Source organism: Heloderma suspectum, chromosome 2, assembly GCF_057233095.1.
Source record: "Heloderma suspectum isolate Gila_16-S chromosome 2, 16-S_ref, whole genome shotgun sequence".
Taxonomy (NCBI): Eukaryota; Metazoa; Chordata; class Lepidosauria; order Squamata; family Helodermatidae; genus Heloderma; species Heloderma suspectum.
The window spans coordinates 378,770,419-378,796,768 of NC_139459.1; the positions used below are offsets into that span (position 1 = coordinate 378,770,419).

General features: G+C 51.2%; 3 protein-coding genes across 3 annotated transcripts in view; all 3 read right to left on the minus strand.

Annotated features, from left to right (window-relative positions):
- Positions 1-22,581, minus strand: part of LOC146356331 (uncharacterized) — a 46,336-nt gene extending 23,755 nt beyond the window's left edge. Inside the window, exons 1-8 of the mRNA XM_084830054.1 lie at positions 22,456-22,581; positions 18,783-19,656; positions 16,584-16,665; positions 14,685-14,769; positions 12,956-13,082; positions 11,759-11,836; positions 9,911-9,987; positions 7,838-7,964 (exon numbers count right to left, since the gene is read on the minus strand). Of these exons, the coding sequence (XP_084686180.1) occupies positions 7,838-7,964; positions 9,911-9,987; positions 11,759-11,836; positions 12,956-13,082; positions 14,685-14,769; positions 16,584-16,665; positions 18,783-19,656; positions 22,456-22,581 (1,576 nt within the window). The remainder of the gene's footprint in view (positions 1-7,837; positions 7,965-9,910; positions 9,988-11,758; positions 11,837-12,955; positions 13,083-14,684; positions 14,770-16,583; positions 16,666-18,782; positions 19,657-22,455) is intronic.
- Positions 1,670-5,189, minus strand: LOC146356332 (uncharacterized). Its single transcript, XM_084839711.1, has one exon. The coding sequence runs from the start codon at positions 5,187-5,189 to the stop codon at positions 3,234-3,236; it is 1,956 nt and encodes a 651-aa protein (XP_084695837.1). The 3' UTR covers positions 1,670-3,233.
- Positions 22,582-22,910: 329 nt separating the features above from the next.
- LOC146356333 (arylacetamide deacetylase-like 3) lies at positions 22,911-26,315 on the minus strand. The gene is made up of 3 exons (XM_084830055.1): positions 26,097-26,315; positions 23,934-24,548; positions 22,911-22,973 (listed from the first exon to the last, which is right to left on the minus strand). The coding sequence occupies exons 1-3, from the start codon at positions 26,313-26,315 to the stop codon at positions 22,911-22,913; spliced, it is 897 nt and encodes a 298-aa protein (XP_084686181.1).
- Positions 26,316-26,350: the final 35 nt, after the last annotated feature.

The window sequence follows — 26,350 nt, forward strand, 5'->3', positions numbered from 1 at the left end:
TGTAAGGATTCTCCTAGCAAAAGCTTAGCGATCAACATACATAGGGCTGTTCACACAACACGCTAACCCACACTCAGTGGTTAGTTGCGGGTTGTTAGCTGAACCATAGGTTAAGCGTGATGTCTGATATTAGGACATTTTCTGCAAGGTGGCTCGTTAACCACCCTGAACAACCCAACAACAAACTATGGGTTCTCAAGTGGCTTGTTCAAGAACAATAATCCACATTGCATGGTTAACAAGCCACGCTGCAGAAAATGTCCTGGGTTCAAACAACATGCTAACCCATGGTTCGGCTCAACCACCGAGTGGGGGTTAGCATGTTGTGCAAACCCAATAACTGTCTCTGGTGCAATGGAAAAAGAAGATCTGGATTACCATGGTGATGGATATAATAACAAGTTATCAGTTGCTTTGGGAAGGAAGAATGAACTCTATCCAGACTAGAGATGTGAAAGCCCAGAAAAAAACCCGGAAGAATCAGGGGAAAACTCACCCCCCCCAACCAGTTTTGTTTTTTTCTGAAAAATTAAACCGTTTTGGATTACGCAATACTTTCTTTTAGAATTTAAGACAGGGTGTTTACATATTGTTACCTAGCCTTTACTCTCCCCAAATAGATTTCTAAAAACTGTGCAATAAGAACAGTAATATAGAAAGACTAGAGATGTAAAAGTCTGGAAATAATGAAGCCTCGGGGGATTTTTTTTTATTTTAAATCCTCTCTTTAGGATACCCAGCATAGTTATTTCTTCCATTTCTTATTAAAATTATTGATCTAATGTATCTTTTACTGATAGGCATTTAGGGACGCTCAAGTCATGTTGAGTTTCCCATAGTATCAATATAAACACTCTTGGTATAAGAGACCTACCATTTGGGTTATCCCACCTGTTTTTTTTTAATTAACCTTGATGCTTGGGTCTATAGAACTCACTGCCACCATTTAGTTCTCAGTGGGCGCATTCACACAACACGCCAACCCACAATGAGTAACAAGCTATGTGCTGTTGGTTGGTTTGCTAACAACCTATGGTACATAGTTGCTGTGACTGCCGGCCGATCAGGCACACCATCCTCAGTACACTGTTTCCCCCTCTAGCCCTCCCACCGGCTCGGGCACACATCCCACCCACCCTCGCGGCAAAAACTGTATCACACCGCTTGGCGCAGCCGCTGCGTCAGGAGTCTGAGCCCGATTTGCACTAGGGGAGTCTCCTTCCGCCTTCGCCCACTCCTCCATTTTCATCCCATTCCCTTCCCTCCCTCTCCGCCTGCCCAGTTCTTAATTCCCCTGCCTCTGCACCCCCATCCCACTCTGGCATTCAAGCACCACCCTCTCTGCCCCTTCTTTTCCTTGCCTACCTGCTTCCTCCCCGGGTGCTGATTTCTTTGGCTGGCGGCCTGTGCCTGTATCCCTCACTAGCTCCAGCCATGGTCATTCTTGGCCTCTTGCCTTCCCTTCCCTGGTGCCACCGGGTCTTTACCTGCTGCCTCCGCCTTGCTCCACCCCAATTTTCCTCTGCCCCATTCTTGGGCCTTTCTTGGCCCCTTTTCATGTCTTCCCACCACCCCTGAGTGCCGATTTCATTACATGCTCCCCTGCACACCCCCCCCCCAGCAGCCTGTACCAGCCTCACCAGCAATAAAGAAACACATTTTTAACTCCAAAGTTTTTATTGGTGTACAAAGTGGCTTTGGCTTGCTTAATACTATTGTGGATCCATTAAGGCCCTCTCTGGCACTGCTTGGTGGGTGGGGGTCGAGCTGAGTGAAGGCGAAGAGGAGCGGCCACGGCTGGCACGCAAAAGCCTGGCTTCAGAGAATGAGTGGGCGCGTGGGCAGGCCGCTCACCGTTGGGGGGGGCACTGCTGGAGAACCTCCCTGTGGCGAGGCTGTCCGCCAAAGGAGAATTCCAGAAGACCGCAGCGCCGTGGCCTGTCCCCAGCACGCCACGTACACGTCCCTTTGGGGCCCACAAGCACCTGCAAGGCCATGCTGCAGAGGCAGTTCTGGTTGTGGAACTCCTCTCTCCTCCCGAGTGGGGGCAGGGAGCGCATGTCCGAGGAGTCCAGGGCCCCTGCGCCTGAGGGAACCCCAGGTCGCGACGTCTTTCGTGTTCTTTCCCTTGTCACCCACCTTTATGACGTCCCCAAACACAGTTCCTTCAGGACGCGCACCGCCTCCCTGAAGACTTCGCAGGTAGAAGCCTTGCTGACTTGGAAAGCTGCGCAGAACGCCGGCTGGCCCAGGTCGAAAGTCCCATTGTACGACGTCGGCGCCGGTTGTTCTTTTACGCCACTGGCGTGCCCCACTGCAGCATCGCTGCGTTGATTGCTGAATGGATTTCCGAGGCTAGCAGTTCAAAAGTTGCACAGGGCGTGCAGAAAGTTCCTCTGAGTCTGGCATTGCCCCAAACATCCGGGTCCAGCATCCATGTCCAGACTGCTGCTGTTGGCAGAAGGCCCGACGGTGCATCTCTCTTTGCGCAGGTCTTCTGTGGTGGTGGCCCCAGCCAAGGCGACACGATCCGCTTCTGCGGAGGCCGCGATCAGCATCGACTGCAGCCTGCTGAACCTTCCCCCACCTGGCTGAGAAAGGCTCCTTGTATATACCTGCTCTGAACAGCCCCCTCGGCACCTGCGGCGTGCAGGTGCGGCGAAGTGGGTTGGAGATCCATCTCAGCTGTGACGCAGCAGTGCATGAGGCACTCCTCCTGCTCAGTGCGCTGGCAAGTACTTTCTGGGGAAACTACTCAGTACTTGAAAGGCTGTCACAGAGAGGAAGGCCAGGATCTCTTCTCGATTATCCCAGAATGCTGGACACAGAACAATGGGCTCAAGTTACAAGAAGCCTGATTCTGGCTGAACATCAGGAAAAACTTCCTGACTGTAAGCGCAATACGACAATGGAACCCATTACCTAGGGAGGTGGTGGGCTCTCCCACACTGGAGGCCTTCAAGACGAGGCTGGACAGCCATCTGTCAGGGATGCTCTGACTTGGATTCCTGCATTGAGCAGGGGGTTGGACTCGATGGCCTTGTAGGCCCCTTCCAGCCCTACTCTTCTATGATTCTATGTTGCTTTCCAGTGTCTGTCAGTGGCCTTGAAAGCGCAGCTGGCAGAGGCTTTTTTGGTTTCCAGTTGGTTAATATGGAAACCGAGGAGGAGGAAGGGCAGCAGTAAGAGGGGTGGATGGGGGGTTATGAAGTGATGCCGTGAGCGGGAGGGAGTTAGGGAGAACCACCACTGTCCCAAGACACGTCCCCCTCCTCCGTGAGCCCCTCTGTCGAGGAACACTGCTGGCGGCTGCTGCTTGGGAGGCGTCCCTGGGGGCCTGCTTTTGCTTCTTGCGTCAGCCCAGCAGGGGGACGGGGTGGCTGCTCGACTGCCTGTCGGCCGTGGTGGGGGCCCGGAAAGGGATCACTGAAGCGGGGTGCAGGGAAGAGGGGTGCCTGCGGGGGAGCGGGAGCACCCGCGGCAGGTGACATGGGAAGGCACTGCTGCGCAGGTGCGCAAGGCCACGCCGAGGAGGGCGGCTGCCCACGCTGGCCTCGCAGCACCGCTTGCAAGGACGCCGTCAGCATTCGCATGGCGTCGGTCTGTCTGTCCAGCGCGGCCGTGTGTTCCCTCATCGCGCGTTCAAAAACAGCGTCAAAGGCAGCCATGCCCGTCCGCACAGACCCCCGAAGCGCCTGCGCAGACGCGCAAATGCTTCCAGCTATCGTGCGAGTAGACCAGATGGCCAGGAGGCGCTCGGCCGAATGCCTGTCCTCGTCCTTCTCTGCCATGTCCTTGAGGAGGGTGTAGGCGCGCTCTCCGGCAGCTTCCGTGGCGCTCACCAAGTCCCTGGCTAGCTGCAGCCGTTCCCTTTTCTGCTTGTTGCGCACACGCGCAGCCCGCTGCGCATTGGTCAGCAGCGGCTCTTCTGCAGGTGGCGTTTCTCCAGGGACTGCGCGGTCTTCTCCTGTCGGTTTGCGGGGAGCTCCTTCCTCGCGCCACAGTTCGCCAGCTGCCGGCTCCCCTCCTCCCACCTCGCCCGCTGCAGCCTCGCCTCGGTCGCCGGGATCCGCGAGGACGCGGCACAGGTCCGCGCTGGGGGCAGGACGTGTGCCAGCGCTCACCGGAGGAAGTTCGGGAAGGAGCTTTGCCTCTAGCGCGGCTCCAAGTTCTTCTGGGGGCCACCCTGCATCTGCAAGCGACTGCATCAGGAGAGCATCCAAGCCGGTAGTGCTGTGCTGAGCGCGCCCCTCCTCCTGTTCCTCGGACGGCTGCCTCTGCGCGACTGGGCGCAGAGGCAGCCATTCGTGGGAGCAGGCCCCGGTGTACTCAAGCTCCAACTTCATCCCTTGGGGGAAACCACTCCAGACCGCTTCTGGAAGCCCGGCTGGTTCTTCACTGTGCTGCAGAGCGGGCCTTGCTTGCGAGGATCCCTGCTGCGGATCTCTCCTGCGAGCGGAAGTAAAATCTGCTGGGCTGCTTGTGCAGGGCGAGTATGTCATTGGCAAGCTCAACCCCGAGGGGCTGCAGGACAGGTGCCGGGGCAGCAGGAAAGGGCTGGAGGAACGAACCGGAGCTGCGGACCTTCGGGGCTTCAGTGTGCTCGACGGGGCTCCCCTGCCGCAGGGCTGAACGGGCTGCGATGGGCCCAGGGAGGACGAGTCATGGGGAGGAGAGCAGCAGCTCTTCACGGGCCGGTGCCGGGCCCTGACGGGGTGGGTCGATGGCATTCCGCTCCCCGCGGTGTAACCAGGCGCCACATCGCGGCGGTGGAGGCTGGCCAGCTTGTCGTAGAATGGCATGGTGTGGGGTTCGACGCCGCTCAGCTTGTTGTACATCGTGATTTCTTTAAACCTCTTTTTCAGCCCGTGCAGCTTCTCTTTGCACTGCTGGGGGGTGCGGGAGTAGCCGCACAGGAGCATCTGCTTTGAAAACCAGGGGAAGAGATTGTCGTGGCGGACGGTGCTCAGGATCTCCTGGGCCCCTGGGCTCAGCCAAAGGTCTATGAACGTGCCCAGTTCTGTCTCGCTCCAATTTTGCGCCCTGAGTCTCAAACGTGGCTTCTCTCCGTCTGGCTGGGAAGGCCCCCCAGAGGCAGCGGGGACCACCTCCTGCGATGGCTGTGTGCTGGGATCCTCTGAGAAGCGGGGAAGCAAGGATTTGCCCTCAGCATCCTCCCTGGTCTCCATGCTGGCGCTTAGAGATCCTATGGCTCTAAACACTGCTGAAGCTCCTGAAAATAATATTAGACTCAAGCCCCTCAGAATTGCCACTTCACCGTGCCCTGGGAAGCCCGCTACTCAGGTCTGAGGCCTACAGAGGCAAGGAAAAGTCAGGCCTAGAGGCTTGGGGGTGGGGTGGGGGTTGTTGGAAGGGGGCATCCCTGAGAGGAGTAGTTTCATTTCCCTGGCTGGTTTCATTTCCCTGAGTTAGGTTTCATTTCTCTAGGTTTGAAACAGTACTTTTGGGTTTGGGGAAGGAGAGAATATAAAGGGAGAGAGAGCCAGAGAGAGAAAGACCAGAGAGAGAGAAAGACCGGAGCCTGAAGAGGGAGCAGGAAGAAGCAGCCTGGAAAAGTCTAAGGACAGCTAGGGTAAAGGAACTTGAGTTTTGCAACTTTTATTTTCTTTTAATGCCTTTAGTATTCACTCAGCTCTATTCTGTAAATGCCTTTAGTTGTGATTTGCTTGCAGGGTTTAACCACAACAGTTTACTGGTAAATCAAACTGTTTTGGTTAAACCCTGTGTCTAGAGTGTCAGTCACCCCACATGTACAGCCTAAACCCCACATTAATGGGAAGATGAAGTTTAAAAGAAGGAAGGTGGGACTCTTACGGAGGCAAGAGATCCTTAAGGAGTTGCTCAGGGGGTCCAGGTCATAAGGGGAACCCTGACACTGCGAGAGGGAGTATAGATTAGGGCAACAGGGATCTGTGGGAACCTTTTACCAAAAGGGGGGTGGAACTCATAACTCCTTGGAAATTTTCAGAAATGCAGTGAAATTTAATATACAGCTTCCCCATATGGGGATGCAGTAGATGCAGTGTTGAAAAGATGCGCCACTTTTCATTTTCATGGAAAATGAGGATTTATCCACAAGTGAAGTTGTCTGGAACCTTGCTGGGGGAAGAGGGGTTGAAGTTTGCAGACGCAGCTGAATCTGGCGGGGAAACTATCTCACTCAAGGTCGCTGCACCAATTATACTCAGCTGGCTCACACGGCTGAGCTAAAACAAGGCTGCAACTTTGCAGCAGAGTACATCTGGGCAGGGAGAGGGAGGCAGGAGTCTGCCAGCGAAGAACGGAGAGCGCCGTTGGCAGGGCAGTCTGTTGCTAGGCAGATTTCGGGAACAGAGATCGCTCACGAGGACCAGTGCGGCTGCGTCTTTGGCCGTTCTTGCTGAGCGGCTCTGTAGGTGATGGCCATAACCCACGATAAAATTGCTGTCTGGGTTCACATGACACGCTAACCCATCATAGGTAAAACAGCCCCTACTGCATACCATGGGTTATCAGCGTAGGGTGTTAGAGAAAAACCAACCAACCCCGTGGAAAGCCGTCCAGGTTCGGACAACACATTAACCCATTGTGGATTGTTTCGGAAAACAAACCGTCATTGGATGATGTGTCATGTGAACCCAGTCAACCAAACCTCACCAATAGGGAATACTGCCTCAGCTATGAAACCTTTTAACTGCTGCCACTAAAATAAACCCTCTCTACCTAAAAGAAACCAGGTAGCCTGGTTCCTATGGCATAGGTATGGGATTGACACTAGAGACAATCTTTCAAAATGAACAAAAAATAAGGTGTTCATCAATGGAAATTATTTATAAAGATGAATAAATGTCACTCTTCAAATAATAGGCTGAGATTGCTTATATGTTCTTAAATTAAATATGGTTGCTTACCATTCCTAAACTGAGTCTTTCTGAGCTAAATAAAATCACAGTAGTTTTCCTTCAGACCAGATTTCCCTAAGCTCCACCCCATAAACAGCAACAGATTTAGAAATTTCCCTAAACGTTCTTACAAACAGGAGCAGATGTTACACACCAGTCTTCCTCTGCCTCCAGTTCTTCCTGCTTCTTCTGGCTTCTAGGATGTTTCAGGGACTACTTACATACAATAATTACAAATTTAGTAACTGAGTTTACTTCTTAAAGTTTTTAAATATAATGGTAATTTTCTAAGCAAACCAAGTTATACATTATGTAACTGTAGGAATATCTGGAGCCCTCCAGGTATTTTGGACTACAATGCTCAGCATTCCTGACCATTGGCCATGCTGCTTGAGGATGATGGGAGCTGAAGTCCAAAATAACTGGAGGGCACCAGTTGGGGAAGGCTGCCCGAAAGCAACAAAGTGACTTCAGATCTATAGAGAGCACTAAAAAGTAACTATTGCTTATTTCCCCCCAAATTTCAATTCCCACCCCCTGGGGAAAATTTTTTTTTTCTCCCATGGCTTCAAAATTTGCAGAACTTTTACATTTCTAATCCAGATTTTCCCAAAACACTGGATATCATTTATCAACTATTGCAGTAGGTTCCAGGTAATTGATTTAGCAATTACAGATTTACCATATTTGTGTTACACTGAAGTAGTGCAACTATTTTGAATGACTGCACTGCAAAACAAATTAAAAGTTTCCCCTACCTGCAAAGAGTCCCTGAATCATTACCTGGCCAGAAGAAAGTAGTGGAGGAAGGCCAGGCTTAGCCAGAATGGCCAAGAGAGATCTACTGGACAATCTTACTAGGAAATAATGAGAACAACAAGAATTCAAATCTTTCAGCATCTATCTGAAACTGGAAAGGGAAACTGGATCCTTACCCAGGAAGGCCACGTTCCCATTATTCCCCAGCATTCCTTCCGTCTGCAGGGCCCTTTGGCCTGGATCCTGCAGAGCACACTTCTCCTTGGTGAAGCCCAGAGTCACCTCCTCAGAAGACACCAAACCCTGGAAAAAGAAAGGATTTTCTCCTTACTAAAAAGAATGCTAATCGTGTCGGTGCCTTAACAATAAAAGAAAAATCCAAGCAGGGGCACTAGAAAAATACTCTTATGACGACTCACCATCAAAACAATGAGTCGGGCTACAACGCTTTTCTTTATTTAGGCCCTCTGCCTTACAAAGGAATCATGAGTTCCAATTAGTCTCTCAAACAGGCTCAGATGACTTCTGGCTTTTCCGTGTCCATAGCTTCTGGCTTCTCAGTTTTCTACTGCTGCCCCCACTAGTGCTCTCCTGAGTGGTTATTCGACACAGAGCTTGAGGGAGAGCTCTATGAAACTTAAAAGGCAGGACCACATCTTCTGAGCGGGTGGCCAAGTGGTCATCTTGTAGCACCAGAAGCCAAGCTGAAAGAGTCCACTCCTTTGGAAGGGAGCATTCAACCTGTCCCTGAATATCTTTCTTATTCATTCATTCATTCGTTTCATTTCTATACCCCCCAATAGCCAAAGCTCTCTGGGCAGTTCACAAAAATTAAAACCAAACAGCACACAAGAAAACAATTTAAAATATACAGAACATTAAAACCACAATATAACAATACAACCACAATAAAAGCTAGCAGCAGCACAGGAGTTTAAAATACAGACTTAAAACAGCAAAGCTAAAAATTTAGAAAGCTAAAACGCTAAAATGCCTGGGAAAATAAAAAGGTCTTCAACTGGCACCGAAAGGAATACAATGTAGGTGCCAGGCGAACCTCACCAGGGAGCTCATTCCAGAGCCGAGGCACCACAGCAGAAAAAGCCCTCCTCCTCATAGCCACCCGCCTCACTTCCTTTGGCAGGGGCTCACGGAGAAGGGCCGCTGATGATGATCTTAAGGTCCAGGCAGGCATATATGGGAGGAGGCGATCTTTCAGATAACCTGCCCTCAAGCCGTTCAGGGCTTTAAATGTTAATACCAGCACTTTGAATCGGGCCTGGAAATGGACTGGCAGCCAGTGCAGCTGAAGAAGTACTGGAGTAATATGAGCTCGTATCTTCCCAATGAACAGTCCCTTACCTGATCTGCCTGTGATATTTGCTGAGTTCATGCAACACTATAACTCACACTCAAGGTTGAATATGGGTTGAGTGTGGGTTGTCGCTGAACCATGGGTTGTTGTGCTGTCTGAACCCAGCCTGGTAACAAACCACAGTTTGTTAACCACAAACAATGTGGAGTTCACAACCCAACAACAAATCATGGGTTCTCTTCGTGGGTTGTTTGCGGTTTACAAACCATGGTTTGTTAGCATGGCTGGGTTCGGACAACACAATCAGCCCATGGCTCAATGACAACTCACATTCAACCTTGAGTGTGGGTTGTAGTCTTGTGTGAACCCAGCCACTGAGCCTCCTTGCCAGAAAATAGGCAAAGAGCAAGGACTCTCTTTGCAGCCTGATCAGGTTTTCTCCTCTGTCAGAAAGTTGGCCTTCCTGCCTGTGGAAAGGAGGATGTTCCTTGCCTGGGATGGAATTAATGTCTCCTGGCCAGAAAGTAAAGCTCCTTTAATGGCCAGTACAGCATTTCTTCTCCCTAAGGGCGCGCTCTGCCTGGAATGTCTGTGTCTCTCTGCCTGGCGCCAATTTGGAAGCTGTGTCCGACTTTGTGGCTGTTTCTGGTTCTCCTCCATGGCACATACAGCAGACATGAAAAAGAACCTTCCCTCATCATGGCCACATCAACTGCCAGGCAAACGCTTTATGACCCAGGAGTGATCGAGAAGGTTTCTTGAGCTAGAGTTCTGTGAAAGCCCTACTGCCCTGAAGCAGGCAGGACTGGGGAAAGCTCCTCCCACGGAAGGGGGCGAAGCATGACTTCATTTGCATAGCCCCGCCTCTGGACCAAGCGCGGGGAGCAACCCAGTCCTGGGTAGCCTCCCCCGCTGCAGGAGAGGCCTCCCTTACCTCCGCTGAGGGCAGAGTAGCTCTTTCCCCTTCACCACGCAGAGGAGCGGACCTGGATGGAGTCACTGCCCCACGGCCTGTGGGGGTGACCGAAAAAGACGGCAGGGTAAGTATTTTCTGTGGCAATTCCTTGTACGAAAACCAAAACATCTTTGCTGTTTTGGGGCACCATTCAAGATGTCAGATTTGATCTAGAAACATTCAGGGGGCGTGGCCCAGCATTTCTCCCCCCACCAACGCTTCTGCTCTTTGCCTTATTTTATTGATTTATTTCATTTCTATACTGCCCAATAGCCAAAGCTCTCTTGTGAGGTCCCACCTCACTGACCCATCAGCCTCCCTTCCTTGAAATCTCTGTAGCGTGGACAGAAAGAGGATGCTCATGTGGGGCGCCTACACAGGGACTGGGGGTGAGTGGAGAATTCTCTCTCCTTTCTGCTGACCTGGAGCTTTGCAGTACAGCAGGGGCAGGCGTCCGCAGGGCCAATGGTTGGGGATTATGGGGGTTGCAGTCCAAATCAGCTGGGGAGTGCCAGGTTGCCTGCATCTGCAATATGGTCTCCACCTCCCTTTCTCCACCAAAAGCCATTTTGATCTCACCGGTTTCTGCTCAGCCGCTGACGCAGCAGCCAAGGAAACTACCTTGCTTTGCCTTCCAGAGAGGAGGGGGGGAGATCACCCCTCCATTCCTTTCCAGCACCGCTTCCTCTGCCACTTTCATCCCAGAGCCAGGACTGCCCTGTCCCTAGCATCCCAAAGCCTCAAACTCTCAAGGTGGGGCCTGGTGATTTCTCAGGAATGTTATCTTGTAGAAAGTGGATCTCAGACAGGCCACTTATATAGGGTTTGATTGAGAGAGGGGGCGGGGGGGGCACGCTAACCTCCACCTCTCCTCTCACACACATCCCTTGCCATTCTGGATGTCTTGGAGGCTGACAGGTTCGGAGGCTGATGGGCATCCCAATAGGATGGCACCCTAAAAGGTCTTTACCTGGTGCTAGAAAGGGCATAATGTAAGCACCAGGAGAGCCTCTCTGGGGAAAGCATTCCACAAATAGGATAGGTACATATGGGAGGAGACGCCCTTCAGGTAACCTGGCTCCAAGCTGTTTAGGGCTTAGAATAGTAGGGTTGGAAGGGTCCTTAAGACCGTCGAGTCCAACCCCATGCTCAATGCAGGAATCCAAGTCAAAGAATCCCTGACAGATGGCTGTCCAGCCTCGTCTTGAAGGCCTCCAGTGTGGGAGAGCCCACCATCTCCTGAGGTCATCAGTTCCATTGCCATATTGGTCTAACAGTCAGGACGTTTTTCCTGATGTTCAGCTGGAATTTGGCTTCCTGTCACTTGAGCCCGTTATTCCATCTCCTGCACTCTGGGATGATCGAGAAGAGATCCTGGTCTTCCCCACGTGACAACCTGTCAAGTACTTGAAGAGCGCTATCAACTCTCCCCTGACTTCTCTTCTCAAGGCTGAACGTGCCTAGTTCTTTCAGTCTGTCCTCAGAGGGCTTTGTTTCCAGTCCCCTGATCATCTTCATTGCCCTTCTCTGAACCTTTGTACCTTGAAAGGTTAAAACCAACAGTTTGAATTGGACCTGACCGGAAGCCAGTGCAGATGGAGAAATACTGGCCTATTATGATCACACTGGCAAGTTCCAGTTCGCAATCTAGCCACCCTACTTTGGACTCACGGAAGTCACCAGACCATTTTCAAAGGCAGCACCACGTTTATTGTGCTGCAATAATCCAAAGGGGAAATTACCGAAGCGTGAATAGGGGTTGCAAGGCTCCCTATATGTGCAGGGAATCAGGCAAGATGTAGTTTAACCACAAATCAAACCACTGACCTGTCAGTCTCTCCTGGGCAAATTGCTCTTCTTCTTCCAACCAGGAGATGAGGCGAGGCTGAGGAATCAAAGGCCCTTCTTCAAGGGGAAACCAAATACATTTTATTTCTAATTCTAATGTCAGCCTTTCCAGACTAGCCTGTTTCTCTTTCTCCTCCCAACCATAAGACAAACAGAGAACAGGCAAGGTATTTAAGAAAAGGCAAGGAACACATGGGAGGGGGAGCTCCCATCCTCCACATCCTCCCAAGGAGAGCCAGGGAGCATCATTTGGCATCTAGTCTACGCTGTCTCATATAGTTCTGGTTCACGGCCCCCACGTAGCCCCCCTGCCCCCGCCAAGAGTTTATGAATCCCTCTGGGATTCAGGCTGGACAAAAAGAGCACAGGATAGCAAGATGTCATGAAAATGGTCAGGGTAGACAGCCTGGTCACTACTCCTTGAAGACATCATTACTGCTATGTTAAGACAGTAACAGGAGTTCTCTACATCGGGTGGGCAGAAAGTAAGAAGACCCCTGCTAGATCAGACCAAGGGTCCATCTAGTCCAGCATCCACACAGTGCCCAACCAGCTGTCAATGGGAAGGAAACCCACAAGCAGGACACGAGGGCAACAGCCCCCTCCCCCAGCAACTGGTGTATGTAGGCTCACTGCCTCTGAGACTGGAGGAAGCATATAGCCATCAGGACTAGTAGCCACAGATAGCCTTCTCCTCCAGGAATCTGTCCAAGCCCCTTTTAAAGCCGTCCAAATTGGTGGCCATCACTACATCTTTCTTTTATCAGTCCTGAAGCTCCCACCAATAGGCTTCACGGGATGACCCCTTTGGGAGTTAGTATTATGGGAGAAGGGGAAAAATGTCCCCCTATCCACTTCCTCTATGCCCTGCATAAAGTTGTATACCTCTATCATGTCCCCCCTTACTCGAATTTTTTCTAAGCTAAATAATCCCAGACATTGTAACCTTTCCTTATAGGAGAATTGCTCCTGCCTCGTGATCATTTTACTTGCCCTTTTATGCACCTTTCCAGTTCTACAATATCCTTTTTTAGGTATCACGACCAGAACTATACACAGTATTCCAAGTGTGGTTGCATCAGAGATTTGTATAGATTTCTATACAATACAATAAAATAGAAGTTTAAAGCCTTAACTATCTATCTGTGTATTAATCAAAGGCAAAGGCAACCTTACCCAGAGTGGTCACATTCCCATAATTCTCCAGCATGACTTCCTTGTACAGAGTCCTTTGGCCTGGATCCAGCAGAGCCCACTCCTCCTTGGTGAAATGCACAGCCACCTCCTCAAAGGAGACTGGGACCTTAAAGAAAAAGAATGCATTGCTCATCATAGAAAATACAGGAATTCATGATGGTCCCATAGAACTATCCATAACAAGCATGGTCAAACAGTGGATAAAATCCAACATAAACCCTACTTAGAGTAGACCCATTGAAATTAATGGGATGCAAGTCAGTCATGACTAACTTAAATCCCATTGATTTCAATGGGTCTACTCTAAGTAGGATCTTGCCCAGTACCTTTATACAAACCAATTAAAACTCCCTTTACTTTTGCCTGTACCTCATAGGAATCCCATGAGTTCTAATTCCTGCCTGAAACATTTAACTTGGGACTTCACTGTTTTTAAAGGAAGAGTAGCCCCCACGAAAATATACTTCATTTGGGGATACTGGCTTCCTATATCCCAACATGCCTCAGATTTCTTGTACCAGGTACAAGCTGATCTACTTGCAAGGAAAGGAAAGGTTCCTCCTGTGCAAGCACCGAGTCATTGCTGACTCCTGGAGGGACGCCGCTTGCGCTGGTGTTTTCATGGCAGACTATAGCAGGGTGGTTTGCCATTGCCTTCCCCAGTCGTGACTGCCTTTCCCCAGCAAGCTGGGTGCTCATTTTACCGACCTCGGAAAGATGGAGGGCTGAGTCGACCTGAGCCGGCTACCCGAGACCCGGCTTCCGCTGGGATCGAACTCAGGTCGTGGGGAGAGTTTCGGTTGTAATACTGCCGCCTACCACTCTGGGCCACACGAGGCTCATATCTCCCTACAAAAAGATGTGTAAATTAACCTACCCCACACTATGCTACCTCCATGCCATCTGTCAGGAACATAACCCCCCCCACACACACCATCAGCCCAGAGGGAGAGTTCTACTGCACACATTTTTTGTTTGGTTCAAAGAAAGGTCTGTGTTTTTTCTTAACTCTCCCCGGGTGGATTTATCCTCCCATATGTTCTGCTTTGTGCCTGGGAGGGTTCTACACTCCACTTAATCACAAAGGCCTGGTTTAGTGTTATGGCAGGCAGCTGAACAAACTGGTCTGTTTTCCCAAGCCCTGGGTAGTTTGCTTCCCTCCTCCTTCACCGGCTCCCTCCCTGTACCGCAAGTGCCTTTGTGGTACTGTAGTACTAGCACATACAGCGGCTGGGTTTCTTAATCACCCTTGCCTGCCACCTTGGTAGCCTGCCGAAACAACCCATGAACAACCCACAGTTCTGGGTTTGCATGTAACAACAACCCATGGTTTAAACAACCCAGAGTTCACAACCCAACAACAAAATATAGGTTCCCTTTCTGGGTTGTCTGTGGTTAACAAACCATAGTCTGTTAGCATGGCTGCTTTCACACATCACAACAACCCAGAATTCAGCAAGCCATACAGTGGGTTAGCATTATGTGCAAACCAGGCCAGAGAGAAGACAGGGAGGGATACCTGGGTGCTTTCCTGAGAGTCGAACGTGTCCTGTGAGCAAACTACAGGAATTTGGCCATTGCTTCCTGCTCTACAGCCTTGACACTTTCTAGCTATAGAAGTAACAGAGAGGTTCCTCTGAGCCTCACAACTAAAAAAAACCCCATTCCAGCCATCCCTCATGTGTCGTCCGAATGACCCCTCCCTTACCTGAGCGGGCTGCATAGTGGCCCTTTCTACTTCACCAGAAAGAGGAGACAATCTAGAATGTGTCACTGAGGACTTTCTACTGCCTCTGAGGAAGACAAAGAAGGATAGCATGTTTTGTTTTGAAAAATCTGTCATCGCTTATTTATTGAATTTCTTAGTCACTTCTCCTTAAAAAGACCCAAGGCGAACTACAACAATTTCTTAAACAAAATTATTGTAATACAGTAACTACAGAATACACAGTATCAAATATCTAAGAACAATTTCCATTAAAAATATCAAAACATCATAAAACGACTCAAACATCAGTACGTGTTTCCTCTGCTAGTTCTGTGCCTCAAAATCCGTGGTCTCCCTGTGCTTTTGGTCTAGAAAGGCTCAAGAGTGTTTGACCTTCCTGTCTCTTCCCACACAGCTTCTCCTCTTTTATGCCTGCAAAAATCCTACCCAGTTATCCACATAAAGATAAGAAAAACAAAGTAACACACCCCTGGTGTTAAGACGTTTGCCTTAATTTACATGGTACGCACATTACATATATATAATTTGTAAACCAAGCATGTAAGCGAAGGGAGGAGAGTGGGTTGCCCAGCCTCCCTGCAGTGTAGGCAGCGGGCAAACAATTACCCGGTAGGCTGCCACCACCCCTCCCATCCGCCTGAGCCAGGGGACTCTCAGTCCTTACTTGTCTTTTAGATCAGTCGTTTTAAGTCTGTGGCTGCATTTTAAATCTCTGCATTGCTGCTAGGTTTTATTTTGGGCTGTGTTTGTATACTGTAGTTTTCCACTTTCAGGGCACAATCCTATGCAGGGCACAATCCTATGCAGCTGCTGACTGGGGAATGCTGCGAGTTGTAGGCTTTTTCTCTGTCTAAACCTGCGTAGGATTGCACCCTTATTTATTTCATTTCTATACTGCCCAGTTGCCAAAGCTCTCTGGGCAATTCCCCAAAATTAAAACCACAAGGTACAGTATAAAACAATATAAAATATGAAAGCTTAAAACTACAATATAAAAGTACTTTTACCTTTTATATTGTATTTTATGATGTATTTTGTGGTTTTGTTGTGAACCACCCAGAGAGCTTTGGCTATTGGGCGGCATGGAAATGTAATAAATGAATAATCCTACTCAAGTGCTACTTAGAGTAGACCCACTGAAATGAATGGGGCTGAAGTTAGTCATGACTAACTTCAGCCCCATTCATTTCAATGGGTCTACTCCAAGTAGCACTTGAGTTGGATTCTACCCCTTGATACCCCAAAAGTTAAGAGAAACAGAGACCACAGAGAAGGCCCTCAAAAGCAATGCTGTGTTTTATTAAAGAAGGACTGAAACTGAATTAAAGTCACACATCAGGAGCATCAGAATCATACATTAACACCGAGGAACGTTAAAAGGCAGCAAACATTTAGAAATCGGTAGAAAATTGTGCGTAACGGTGTCTGCGTGTGGTCAAAAAGGGGTGATGGAAGTGTGGCACTTTGAAGAGAACGGCTTTAATTCATGCACCGAGCCAAAAGGCAGCAGCTGACACTGAGATGAAAACTAGCCCTTTGAAGAGGGAGGCAAATGCCAGCCAAAAATCGGCAGCCATGAGTGCCTTTCAAGCAAGCCTGTGTGCGCGCGAATGGCTGATTATGGACAGAGCGGGGAGAAAAGGGGGCGGAAGGAAAGCAGTTTCAAGCCTGGGAGAATTTGAATGGGGTGGAAGGAAGCAGGCTGTTTTGGGAACGGGGGGAGTACAGCAAATGCAGAGGTTTCTGGAGAAAGCGGTTGGTGTGAGGCTCCACCTCCAAGAGTTTTGATGCTGGGAATGGGGAGGAATATTAGGAAAAACACCGGAACCACAGCTACTGGCTTATGTAAGTAAAACCGAAGTTGATGCAAAGAATTACCTCTCGTTATCTGCTGACTTGTGAGCCTCGGAAGCCCTCTTGAGCCTCTTCTGAGAGCAACAGAGTAGTGTGAGGGTCCTTCCTGGATGGAAAAACGGAAAGATTTGGGGTGCTCCTTTTGTCCCTCTTCTCAGGATTTAGTAATTAACATGGAACAAAATGAGTTGCTCACAATGGCTTTTCAGGTGTCAGGCACTGGGGCAAGAAAGAAGAAAATGGCTTTTCTTTCTCTTCCATTATGTGAGGAAAAGTGTGGGAGCTGATTGGTCCTTTGCATTCACATTTCTGGTGATCACAGCTCTAGGGAAAAAGCTAGCCTGGGGGATTTGGGTAATTGCCTTAGACAAAGGCCTCACTGAAGGGACAACAGCAGAAGCTGCCTTTTTCCCTTCCCAATTCCATTTGGACACAATATCAGAGGGGTTTTTTAGGGTTTCACAGCTTAAAGGGTATTTAAAATACTTAAAAGGTTAAACTGACACTTTCCTTCCATCTGGCTTAAACAGGAAGGTTAGAAATCAGCATAAAATATTTCGGGGGGGGGGGGATTCGTGGTTGGTGCTCCGAAGCCCTAGATGTGAAATCTGCGTTAACACCGAGGAATGAAAGCAATCAGAACCCAGTGGCTGACCAGAAAATTGTTGGCAAGAAGTATTTTCTGTGCTTCCCCTGAAATGCAGGGCCTGAATTGTCCCATGGAGCTGTTACTCTGCTCTCTCCTCCAAGCCCAAAGTACAGCTCCCTTTCTAAGGCACAGGCCATTTCTTTTCAAAATAACCGAATGGGGGGGGGGGGACGCCTTGCGGTTGTTGTGTCCTGCAAGCCTGGCCGCGTGGGTTATGCGAGGGTTCCGTAACAGACCTAGAACAGACCATGGGTGATGCAATGTTTAACCCTTGCAAAACCGGTGCCCTCCAGATCTGCACAACCCTGAGCGGACGCTGCAAAACGGCACCCCTGGGCGCTGCAGCCTCGACCACAGCGGGCTGCCCTGTAATGTTACGCGGGCCACCGTCTTCACCCTCGGCCCACATCTCACGTGCGGAAATTACAACACGGGGGGTTGTAAGCAGAGAACATGTGTTACTGGGCGGATTAAAAACGTAAAAATAAACCCCACCTCACCCCCATCTGCACGATGGGGATGTCAGCAGCAAGTAACATTGGAGGGCTGCTGCAGACAAGTAACACTCAATACATAGCCCTAAATGGGACGGGCCACTTGTGGCCCTCCAGATGTTTTGGCCTGCAACTCCCATCAGCCCTAGCCGGCCTGGCCAACGGAGGGGGATGCTGGGGGCCGTGGGGAAAACATCTGCGGGGCCACAGGCGGCCCGCTCCTGCCCTGTAGCACAGGGGCCGTGCCCCGAGCCCCACCAGGCAGGGGCGGTGCTTTGTTTACTCGGACGTCTTTTCATGGCCCTTCACCCCCGTTTCTGGGTCGGCTTTAAGTCCTCAAAACAACAACGCGGTGCGCGTTCAGCCCGCGGATCCACCCCGCCTTGCCCAGCCCCGACGCAGAGCAACTGGCCTTCCCCCTCCCCGGCCTGCCCGCACTCCGCCTGCCCCCCCCGCCTGGCGGGGGTTTCCCGGGGGCTCGTGTAGCCTCCCTTCTCCACGGCCCACGCGGCTGCCCGGCCCGGCAGGAGGGCAGCCCGGAGCTCCGGGCCGGGCGGCCGCGCGCGGGGCAGCTGAGCAGGCCGCCTTCCCTGCGGCGGCCTGGGGCGGGGGGCGTCTCGGGCCCCGCGCCCCCCAGCCCGCCCGGCAGCGGCCTCTCGTCCTCTGCCAGCCTCCGAGGCGACCTTCGCCGCGCCTTCGCCTGCCCAAGCGCGCGATGCCGGGGCGCGGTCCGGGCGACGGCATCGCCCGCCTCCCCCGCCGCTTCGCGCGGCCCCCGCTCTTAAGTCGCTTGGGGGCGGCGGCGCCGTGCGCGCGGGGCGCCTCCGGGTCCGGCACTGCCCCTCCCAGCACCCGCGCAGGCTGGCCGGCCACGCTGGGAGCTGCGCCTCTGGAAGCGCCCCTCCCTCCGCCGCGCGCGCGCTTCCCAGCCCTCTCCGGCTGCCCGCCCGGCCGCCCCTGGGCCGCCCCGCCTGGGAGCGCCGCCCGGCCCTCCGGGGAGCCCGGCGCAACTCCCCCGGAACGCCCCCTCCCCCGGAGCGCCCCGCCGGCTTCTGCCCCCGCCCCGCTGCCCGCGCTCACCCGCGGCGCGCCTCCCGCCGCGCCGCCGGACGGTCCCGCGCCGGAGCCGCCGGCCACGTGCGGGGCCGGGCGAGTGGCGCGCCCCGCCTCCCCGCGCCTCCCCGGCGCCGCGCCTCCCGCGCCTCCCCCCGTCCGAAGGGCCGCCCTCGCCGGGCCGCAGGCGCAGCCGTCCGGAGGGCCGCGCGCCGTGCGGAGCGGCGGGGCCGGCAGGGATCCCCGCGCGGCAGCGGCTCTCCGGCGCCCCGGCGGGGTGTTGCAGCCGCGCCCGCGTTCGCCCGGGGTGCAGCAAGGCTCGGCCGCGGAGCGGTGGCCTGCCGGGCGCGCGGAGCGGCCCCCGGCGGCCTGGCCTCCCGCCTGCCCGCGCCTCCTCGCGCCGCCAGATCCGGACGCGGGGCCGGCAGGCGCGCGTCCAGGGCGAGGGCATCCGCGACGCGGGGAGCTCCTCCTCGCCCGGGACCGCGAGGGCGGACCAGGCACGGGGAGCGCGTGGAAGGGCGGCGCCGGATCGGGCCAGGGCCCCTCTGCCCGCGCTCCGTTCGCACGGCGGCCCGCCGCCCGCCCGCAGGAAACCCTCAAGCGGGGCACGGCGCAGCAGCACCCCCCGCCCATGCTCCCCCGCCACTGGTGTGCGCAGGCGCCCTGCCTCTGCTGCTGGCGGAGCGTGGCCGTCGATGGCCTTCTCCGGGGACTTGCCCGAGCCCCCCTGAAGCCGTCCCAAGGAGTGGCCACCCGACCCGGGGACCAGGAAGCGGCTCTCCCTCCCCTCCCCTCCCCTCTCCTCCCCTCTCCCCTCCGCTCCCCCTCGGAGCCCGTTTGCTGGTATTCTGTAACTTTCGCTTTGATTGACTCGGGCGTTGTAGATTCCTTCGCCTGGCTGTGGTTGCGAGAAAACTCCGCTATTTCATTGAGTGCGTTTCCAACCCGCCCAATACCTAATGCTGTCTGGGCGAATTACAGCAGGGAGTGTGATACTTGCGGTGGCTTTATGATTTGCCCCTCCGGTAAGCAGATGTGCACATCTGTCTGAAAAGCAGGCTGCCTTTTACCTCGCCCGCCTTAGCAACGCTTCCAGAGGCCCTTTTGTGCACGCGAGTGCTTCTCCTTGACAGACCTGTGGAACCCGGGAGCAGTTTAGGTCCCCGCTATCGATCTGTCCTACCCTCACCCTGCATCATAAGCCCGCGCGCCCGGGGCGACAGTTCAGATGAGATATATCACCGGTATATAATAAAAAGGCAAAGTATACGAAATCCGAGTTTCGCCAGAAGGGCTCCTTTGCATCCGGCCCCCCACAGACACTTTTTAGGCGGGGGAAGCTGGTAGATCTGACTTCGGTGGAGCGGAGATTCCATTCTGGGTTTTACTTGCCACCAGCCAGAATTCTGAAGGCGCTGTCCAAGGTGCTGGACCCTGTTCCCAAAATGGGAAGAGACTTCTGGCGGGTTGTAACTAAAACCCAGAATGGCATCTCCGCCCCATCAAAACCGCATCCACCAGCCTCCCCTCTTTTTAGTATGATATCTACCATTTTGTTTGACCAACTATCTGCTGGGTTTAGGTGGAACCGGGCTCCAGTTGTCACATGCAGGAGTAGGGGGTGCATTTTCTAGTGGGGGGGGGGAGTTCTGGTGGATGAAGTGTACTTTGGGGTGTTATAGGGAGATGCTCTGGAACCTGCTACCTGTTTTTCTCACTGTGCAGGATTTTTCCTTCTCTTTCTGTGTAAAGTCTGTTATCTCAGGGATCCAGAAGTTAGCCACAGCTCTGAAAATCATTCCTTCCTAAGTTCTGAAACCTATTAAAAATCCTGTGTTAATTTTTATGGCAATCTCCCAAGCCCTCAGCAGAAACCAATGCATTTGTGTTACCAATTCAGTTTGGAATTTGATTTGGGCCTGTATATAGCAGTCCATATATAGCAGATTTCACAACATCAAATATCATGCATAGCATCTAAGAGAATCATAGAATCATAGAATAGTAGGGTTGGAAGGGGTCTATAAGGCCATCGAGTCCAACCCCCTACTCAATGCAGGAATCCAGGTCAGAGCATCCCTGACAGATGGCTGTCTACCTTCATCTTGAATGCCTCCAGTGTGGGAAAGCCCATTACCTCCCTAGGTAATTGGTTCCATTGTCGTATTGCTCTAACAGTAAGGACATTTTTCCTGATGTTCAGCCAGAATCTGGCTTCCTGTAACTTGAGCCCATTATTCCGTGTCCTAATTTCTGGGATGACTGAGAAGAGATGCTGGCCTTCCTCTCTGTGACAACCTCTCAAGTACTTGAAGAGCGCTATCATCTCTCCCCTTGGTCTTCTCAACGCTAAACATGCCCAGTTCTTTCAGTCCTTCCTCATAGGGCTTTGTACCAGTCTCTCCTCAGTCTGTACGCACCTTGAAAACAATGCAGTGATGACTCGAAGCCAACATGGATTTGTCAAGAACAAATCCTGCCAGACGAATCTGATCTCATTTTTTGATCAGGTAATCTCCCCTGTGGACTGGGCATAATATACCTCAATTTCAGCAACGTTTTCAACAAAGTGCCCCATGACATCCTGATTAGAAAACGATCTAAAAGTGAGCTGGATGAAACAACTCGCAGGTGGATCCACAGTTGGCTACAGAACTGGACTCAAACAGTGCTTATCAAAGGGATTTTCTCAAACTGGGGAGAGGTAACAAGTGGGGTACCGCAGGGCTCTGTCCTGGGCCCATTTTTATTAATGACTTGGATGAAGAGGTGCAGGGAATGCTTACCAGATTTGCAGATGACACAAAATTGGGTGGGATGGCTAATACTCTGGAAGACAGAAACAGAATTCAAAGTGATCTTGATAGGCTGAAGTGCTGGGGAGAAAACAACAGAATGAAATTTAATAGGGATAAATGCCAAGTTCTGCACCTAGGAAAAAGGAACCAAATGCACAGTTACAAGATGGGGGATACTTGGCTCAACAATACTACAAGCGAGAAGGATCTTGGAATGGTTGTAGATTCAGAGGAGGGCAACAAAGATGATCAGGGGACTGGAAACAAAGCCCTACTATTCTATGATTCTAACCCTACTGAACTCATGGGACTTATTTCTGAGTAGGCATGAATAGGATTGTACAATTAACTAACTCTACCCCCTAAGTCTTCTCACTGTCTCTCTCCGTCCTAACACAACTTACTCTCCCCCAACATCTCCATAACTGTCTCTGTCCTCCTTCTGACGTTCCCCAACTGCCACTAACTTCACCCGCCACTCCATTCTGGCCCTGTCAGTCATTCCTCCACGCGCTCCGGTTACGCAGACGCACCGCAACGTTCACTGTGGGTCTCCAGGTCAATCAGTTTATTTACACGTAGCTTCCCCCCAGCCCAGCACAAAGAAAAAACACATACTGGATCGGAGGCTTCTTCCTGAAAGATCATAGGGGTTATACTGGATCGGAGGCTTCTTCCTGAAAGATCATAGGGGTTATCGGCAGCTGACTCGCGCCAGTCAGACCGCTGGCCCGCCTCGATATCGTCTACCCAGCCTTCCCTAACCTGGTGCCCTCCAGATGTTTTGGACTACAACGTCCAACGTTCCTGGCCATGGGCATACTGGATCTGGGCTGACAGGAATTGAAGTGCGCAGCATCGGGAGGGTGCCAGGTTGGGGAAGGACGGGTTGCACTGACTGGCAGCCACTCCCAGGTTTCCGAGAGGGTTCTGCCCGAGCTCTTCCGGGAGATGCCAGCCGGGACTGAGCCTGGGTCTTCGTATGCAAAGCAGGGCTCTGCCACGGAGCAACGGCCCCTCCGCATGTTGCGTATGGCCCACTTGGCTTGGCAAGTCTTGTTGTCGGTTGATCTGTTTCTGCCAGCTCACACCAACCTCTCTGCCTGGCTGTTGAGCTCCTGTGAAGAAATGCCCCACGTTTAATGGTTTACTCCGTGGGGCAATAATGTAATTGACTAGGCTTGAGGCCTGGTTTTGTCGTTGGCAAAGGCCTGTGCCGTAGATGCCGAGTGACCTGGGCCAGAGACCATCGCTTTGAATATTGCTAGGTGGGGCTGGATCAGGTGAATTCCGTTCCGATGGGCTGGGGATTCCAGAGCCGCTGGGAAAGGACAGCTAAGGAATGACAACTGAGTTAGGGGTTGGTCAGTCTGCGGTAGTCCGAGCGGGAGGAGGTCTGCCGGTTAGTGGCGGGGTACTGAAAGGACGAGGAGAAAGCCGAGGTAAAGCAAATAGCGGAACTTTGAATATGTAGCTACTCTTTCTCTGGGCGATAACCGTATGAAGATTAGGGGCAGGGAGCAGCGGCTGTGTTATGCCAGGAGGTGGCCCTAAGATCTTGTTTGCCAGAGGAAGGTTACACAAGCAGGCAGTAAAATACCCAGATAAACTGTCCAGGCAGCCAGAAACACAACTGGAGGAGCTTTGGTGTCAGAGGAAGACGTAACCGGAAGCTGCACCGGGCTGTAAGAGTATTTGGCTGGGGTGGAGGTTTAAGGAATTTGGTCTGAGGTAAAAGTTCCTTAGAGGCTTGTAACAGCAACAGTGTCTCTTGTGTCCTAAAGAATTGTCACTAAGCAATCTTTTGAAAATCCCAAAGTAAATATTAGTGATCCCTTGTGTACAAAATATCGCTTTCATAGAATAGTAGGATAGTAGGGTTGGAAGGGGCCTATAAGACCATTGAGTCCAACCCCCTGCTCAATGCAGGAATCCAAGTCAGAGCATCCCTGACAGATGGCTGTCCAGCCTCGTCTTGAAGGCCTCCAGTGTGGGAGAGCCCACCACCTCCCTGGGTTACTGGTTCCATTGTCGTATTGCTCTGACACTCAGGAAGTTTTTCCTGATGTTCAGCCGGAATCTGGCTTCCTGTAACTTGAGCCCATTATTCCGTGTCCTGCACTCTGGGATGATGGAGAAGAGATCCTGGCCTTCTTCTCTGTGACAACCTTTCAAGTACTTGAAGAGTGCTATCATATCTCCCCTCAGTCTTCTCTTCTCAAGGCTAAACATGCCCAGTTCTTTCAGTCTCTCTTCATAGGGCTTTGTTTCCAGTCCCCTGATCATCTTTGTTGCCCTCCTCTGAACCCTCTCCAGTTTGTCTGCATCCTTCTTAAAGTGTGGTGCCCAGAACTGGACACAGTAATAGAAAACGTACAAAAACAGCCTGGGGCACAATGGGGACAAAGCGGTTTTGCTGATAAGAAAGCAAATTGAAATCCAGAGCCTGGAGAAAAGGGCCAACCAAGATCTGAGCACGAAGTTTAGGAAGGTCTGGCTTTTTCACCAGCTCTTGGCTGACAAATGCAGCCAACATTCCTCCCAGGCTATCTCCTCTAATAACAATATGGGCAGGATCAACCCCATAATCCTCTGCATTCTTCATAAAGAATTCTGTGGTGGTGAGGCAGTTCCTGAACTGTATGGGGTATCGGTACTCAGGAGCCAAATTATACCCAACAGAAACAACTACTGCATCACTTTTCCAAGCTAAGTAACAGCACACATTTTCATAGGCATCAATGCTTCCAAACGTGAAAAATCCTCCATGAAAGAATAGGATCCCCTTCCTTTTCCCAGGAGAGGGCATTTGAGGTTGGTAGATCCTCACTGGTACACCTTCAAAGTATGTATTCTTGATGGAGAGCCTTGAATTTTTCTTTGGAGGTATTCCTTCTATGACGATCCTTATGAAGGCAAATTCACTACAAAGACCTATTTTCCATAAAATGTGGCCCTTCCCTCCTGCCAGCCAGAGCCATTCGCCTCCTCCCTACTCTTAGCTTAGTGGGCACAGGATTGCAGCCTCAGTTAGTAAGTAGAATCAGAGACAGGGTGGGTATGAGAAGGGCAGGGAAGACATTATTGAAAGCAGAGATGTAGTAGGCTTTTAGAGCCATGATTTATTATCCGTCATCAGTTAAAATATTAACATCATCATAAAATAACAGTTACATCAAAATAAGCCTAAACCAGCAAATCTATAAAAGCAGAATAACATATTTGCCAATTAACAGGCATCACGGTAACTCCAAAAGTCTCTGCCCTCTCAAATTAAAAATGAAACTAAACTCTGTAGTGCAATTCATGGAGCTTTTATCATTCAATATGGCAGGAAAAGCTCTAACCTTATTATTTATATGCTATCTTACGAGTTTGAATCCTTTGACATTAAAATGTGACTTTCATCCACATTACATTCCACACTCCCAGCATTTCTTGGATTCGGAGTATTCTGCCCCATGTGGATTCTCTGATGCATAGTAAGGTTTGTGCTCTAATTGACGCTGTTTCCACAATCTGCGCATTTATACAGTTTCTCCCTTGTGTGAATTATCTGATGCAAGGGAAGGTGTGAACTCCACCTGAAACCCTTTCAGCACTCTGAGTATGTATATGGTTTCTCTCCTGTGTGAATTACCTGATGAATCTCTTTCCACACAAAGCATTTCATTCATTCATTTATTAGATTTATTAGCCATTAGCTACCCAGCCACTCTAGGCGGCATATAATACTAATAACAACAGAAAATACAACTAATTTACATAATGAACTGAACACAACAACATAACAAAACAACACTGCTCTAAAATACCCTAACCTTCCTCAAATGCCCACCTGAACAGCCAGGTTTTTAAAGCCTGGCGGTAGCTCATCAAAGAGGGGGCATGGTGGAGGATACTAGGGTGGGAGTTCCCCAGAGTGGGGGCCACCACAGAAAAGGCCCTCTCCCTAGTCCTCACCAGCCTAGCTGTCCTGGCAGATGGGACAGACAGAAGGCATCCCTGTTGTTGTTGGAGGCACTCCTTTAGACTGGGCCGGAACCATATAGGATTTTAAAGATCAATGCCAACACCTTGAATTGGGCCCAGAAAACAACTGGTAACCAGTGTAACTCCTTCAGCACTGGAGTGATGTGGTCTCGCCGACGGCTGCCTTTAATCAGGCCGGCTGCCGTGTTCTGCGCCAGCTGCAACTTCTGATCGGTCTTCAAGTGTAACCCCACATAGAGCGTGTTAGAGTAGTGTAGGCGAGAGGAGACCAGGGCATGAACTACTGATGGGAGGAGATGGTCAAGGAGATAGATGGGACATAGATGTTAAATAACACTGGGGAGAGACTAGAACCCTGTGGCACCCCTCAAGTGAGCAGCCAAGGGTCTGAAGTCTCCTCCACCAGAGCCACCCTCTGGTACCTGCCAGAGAGGGAGGAACGGAACCACCGTATCATGGTGTCCCCTACGCCCAACCCTTCCAGGCAGTCCAGGAAGATACTGTGGTCGGCATTTACATAGCTTCTCATCAGTGTGAATTATCTGACGCAAGCAGAGCTGTGAACTCCACCTGAATCTGTTTCCACACTGTGAACACCTATTGTTTTCTCTCCCGTACGAATTAACTGATGTTGTGTAATATTATTGATCCTCCCAAAACTCTTTCCACACTCCGAGCATTTGTATGGTTTCTTTCTCCCATGTGGATTCGTTAGTGGGGAGAAAGATTTGTGATGCGACTGACACTCTTTCCACACTCCAAGCATTTTAATGGCTTCTCTCTCTCACATGGATTCCATTT

Bases quoted from the DNA above. Each gene is read 5' to 3' on its own strand.
- LOC146356333 (XM_084830055.1), bottom strand. From the start codon at position 26,315: ATGCTTGGAGTGTGGAAAGAGTGTCAGTCGCATCACAAATCTTTCTCC. The intron at 24,549-26,096 runs GTCAGATAATTC...AGCTAAGAGTAG, and splicing joins GAGTTCACAGCTCTGCTTGC to GGAGGAGGCGAATGGCTCTG. The intron at 22,974-23,933 runs GTACGTTTTCTA...TCGTCCTTTCAG, and splicing joins TTGTGCCCCAGGCTGTTTTT to TACCCCGCCACTAACCGGCA.
- LOC146356332 (XM_084839711.1), bottom strand. From the start codon at position 5,189: ATGGAGACCAGGGAGGATGCTGAGGGCAAATCCTTGCTTCCCCGCTTC.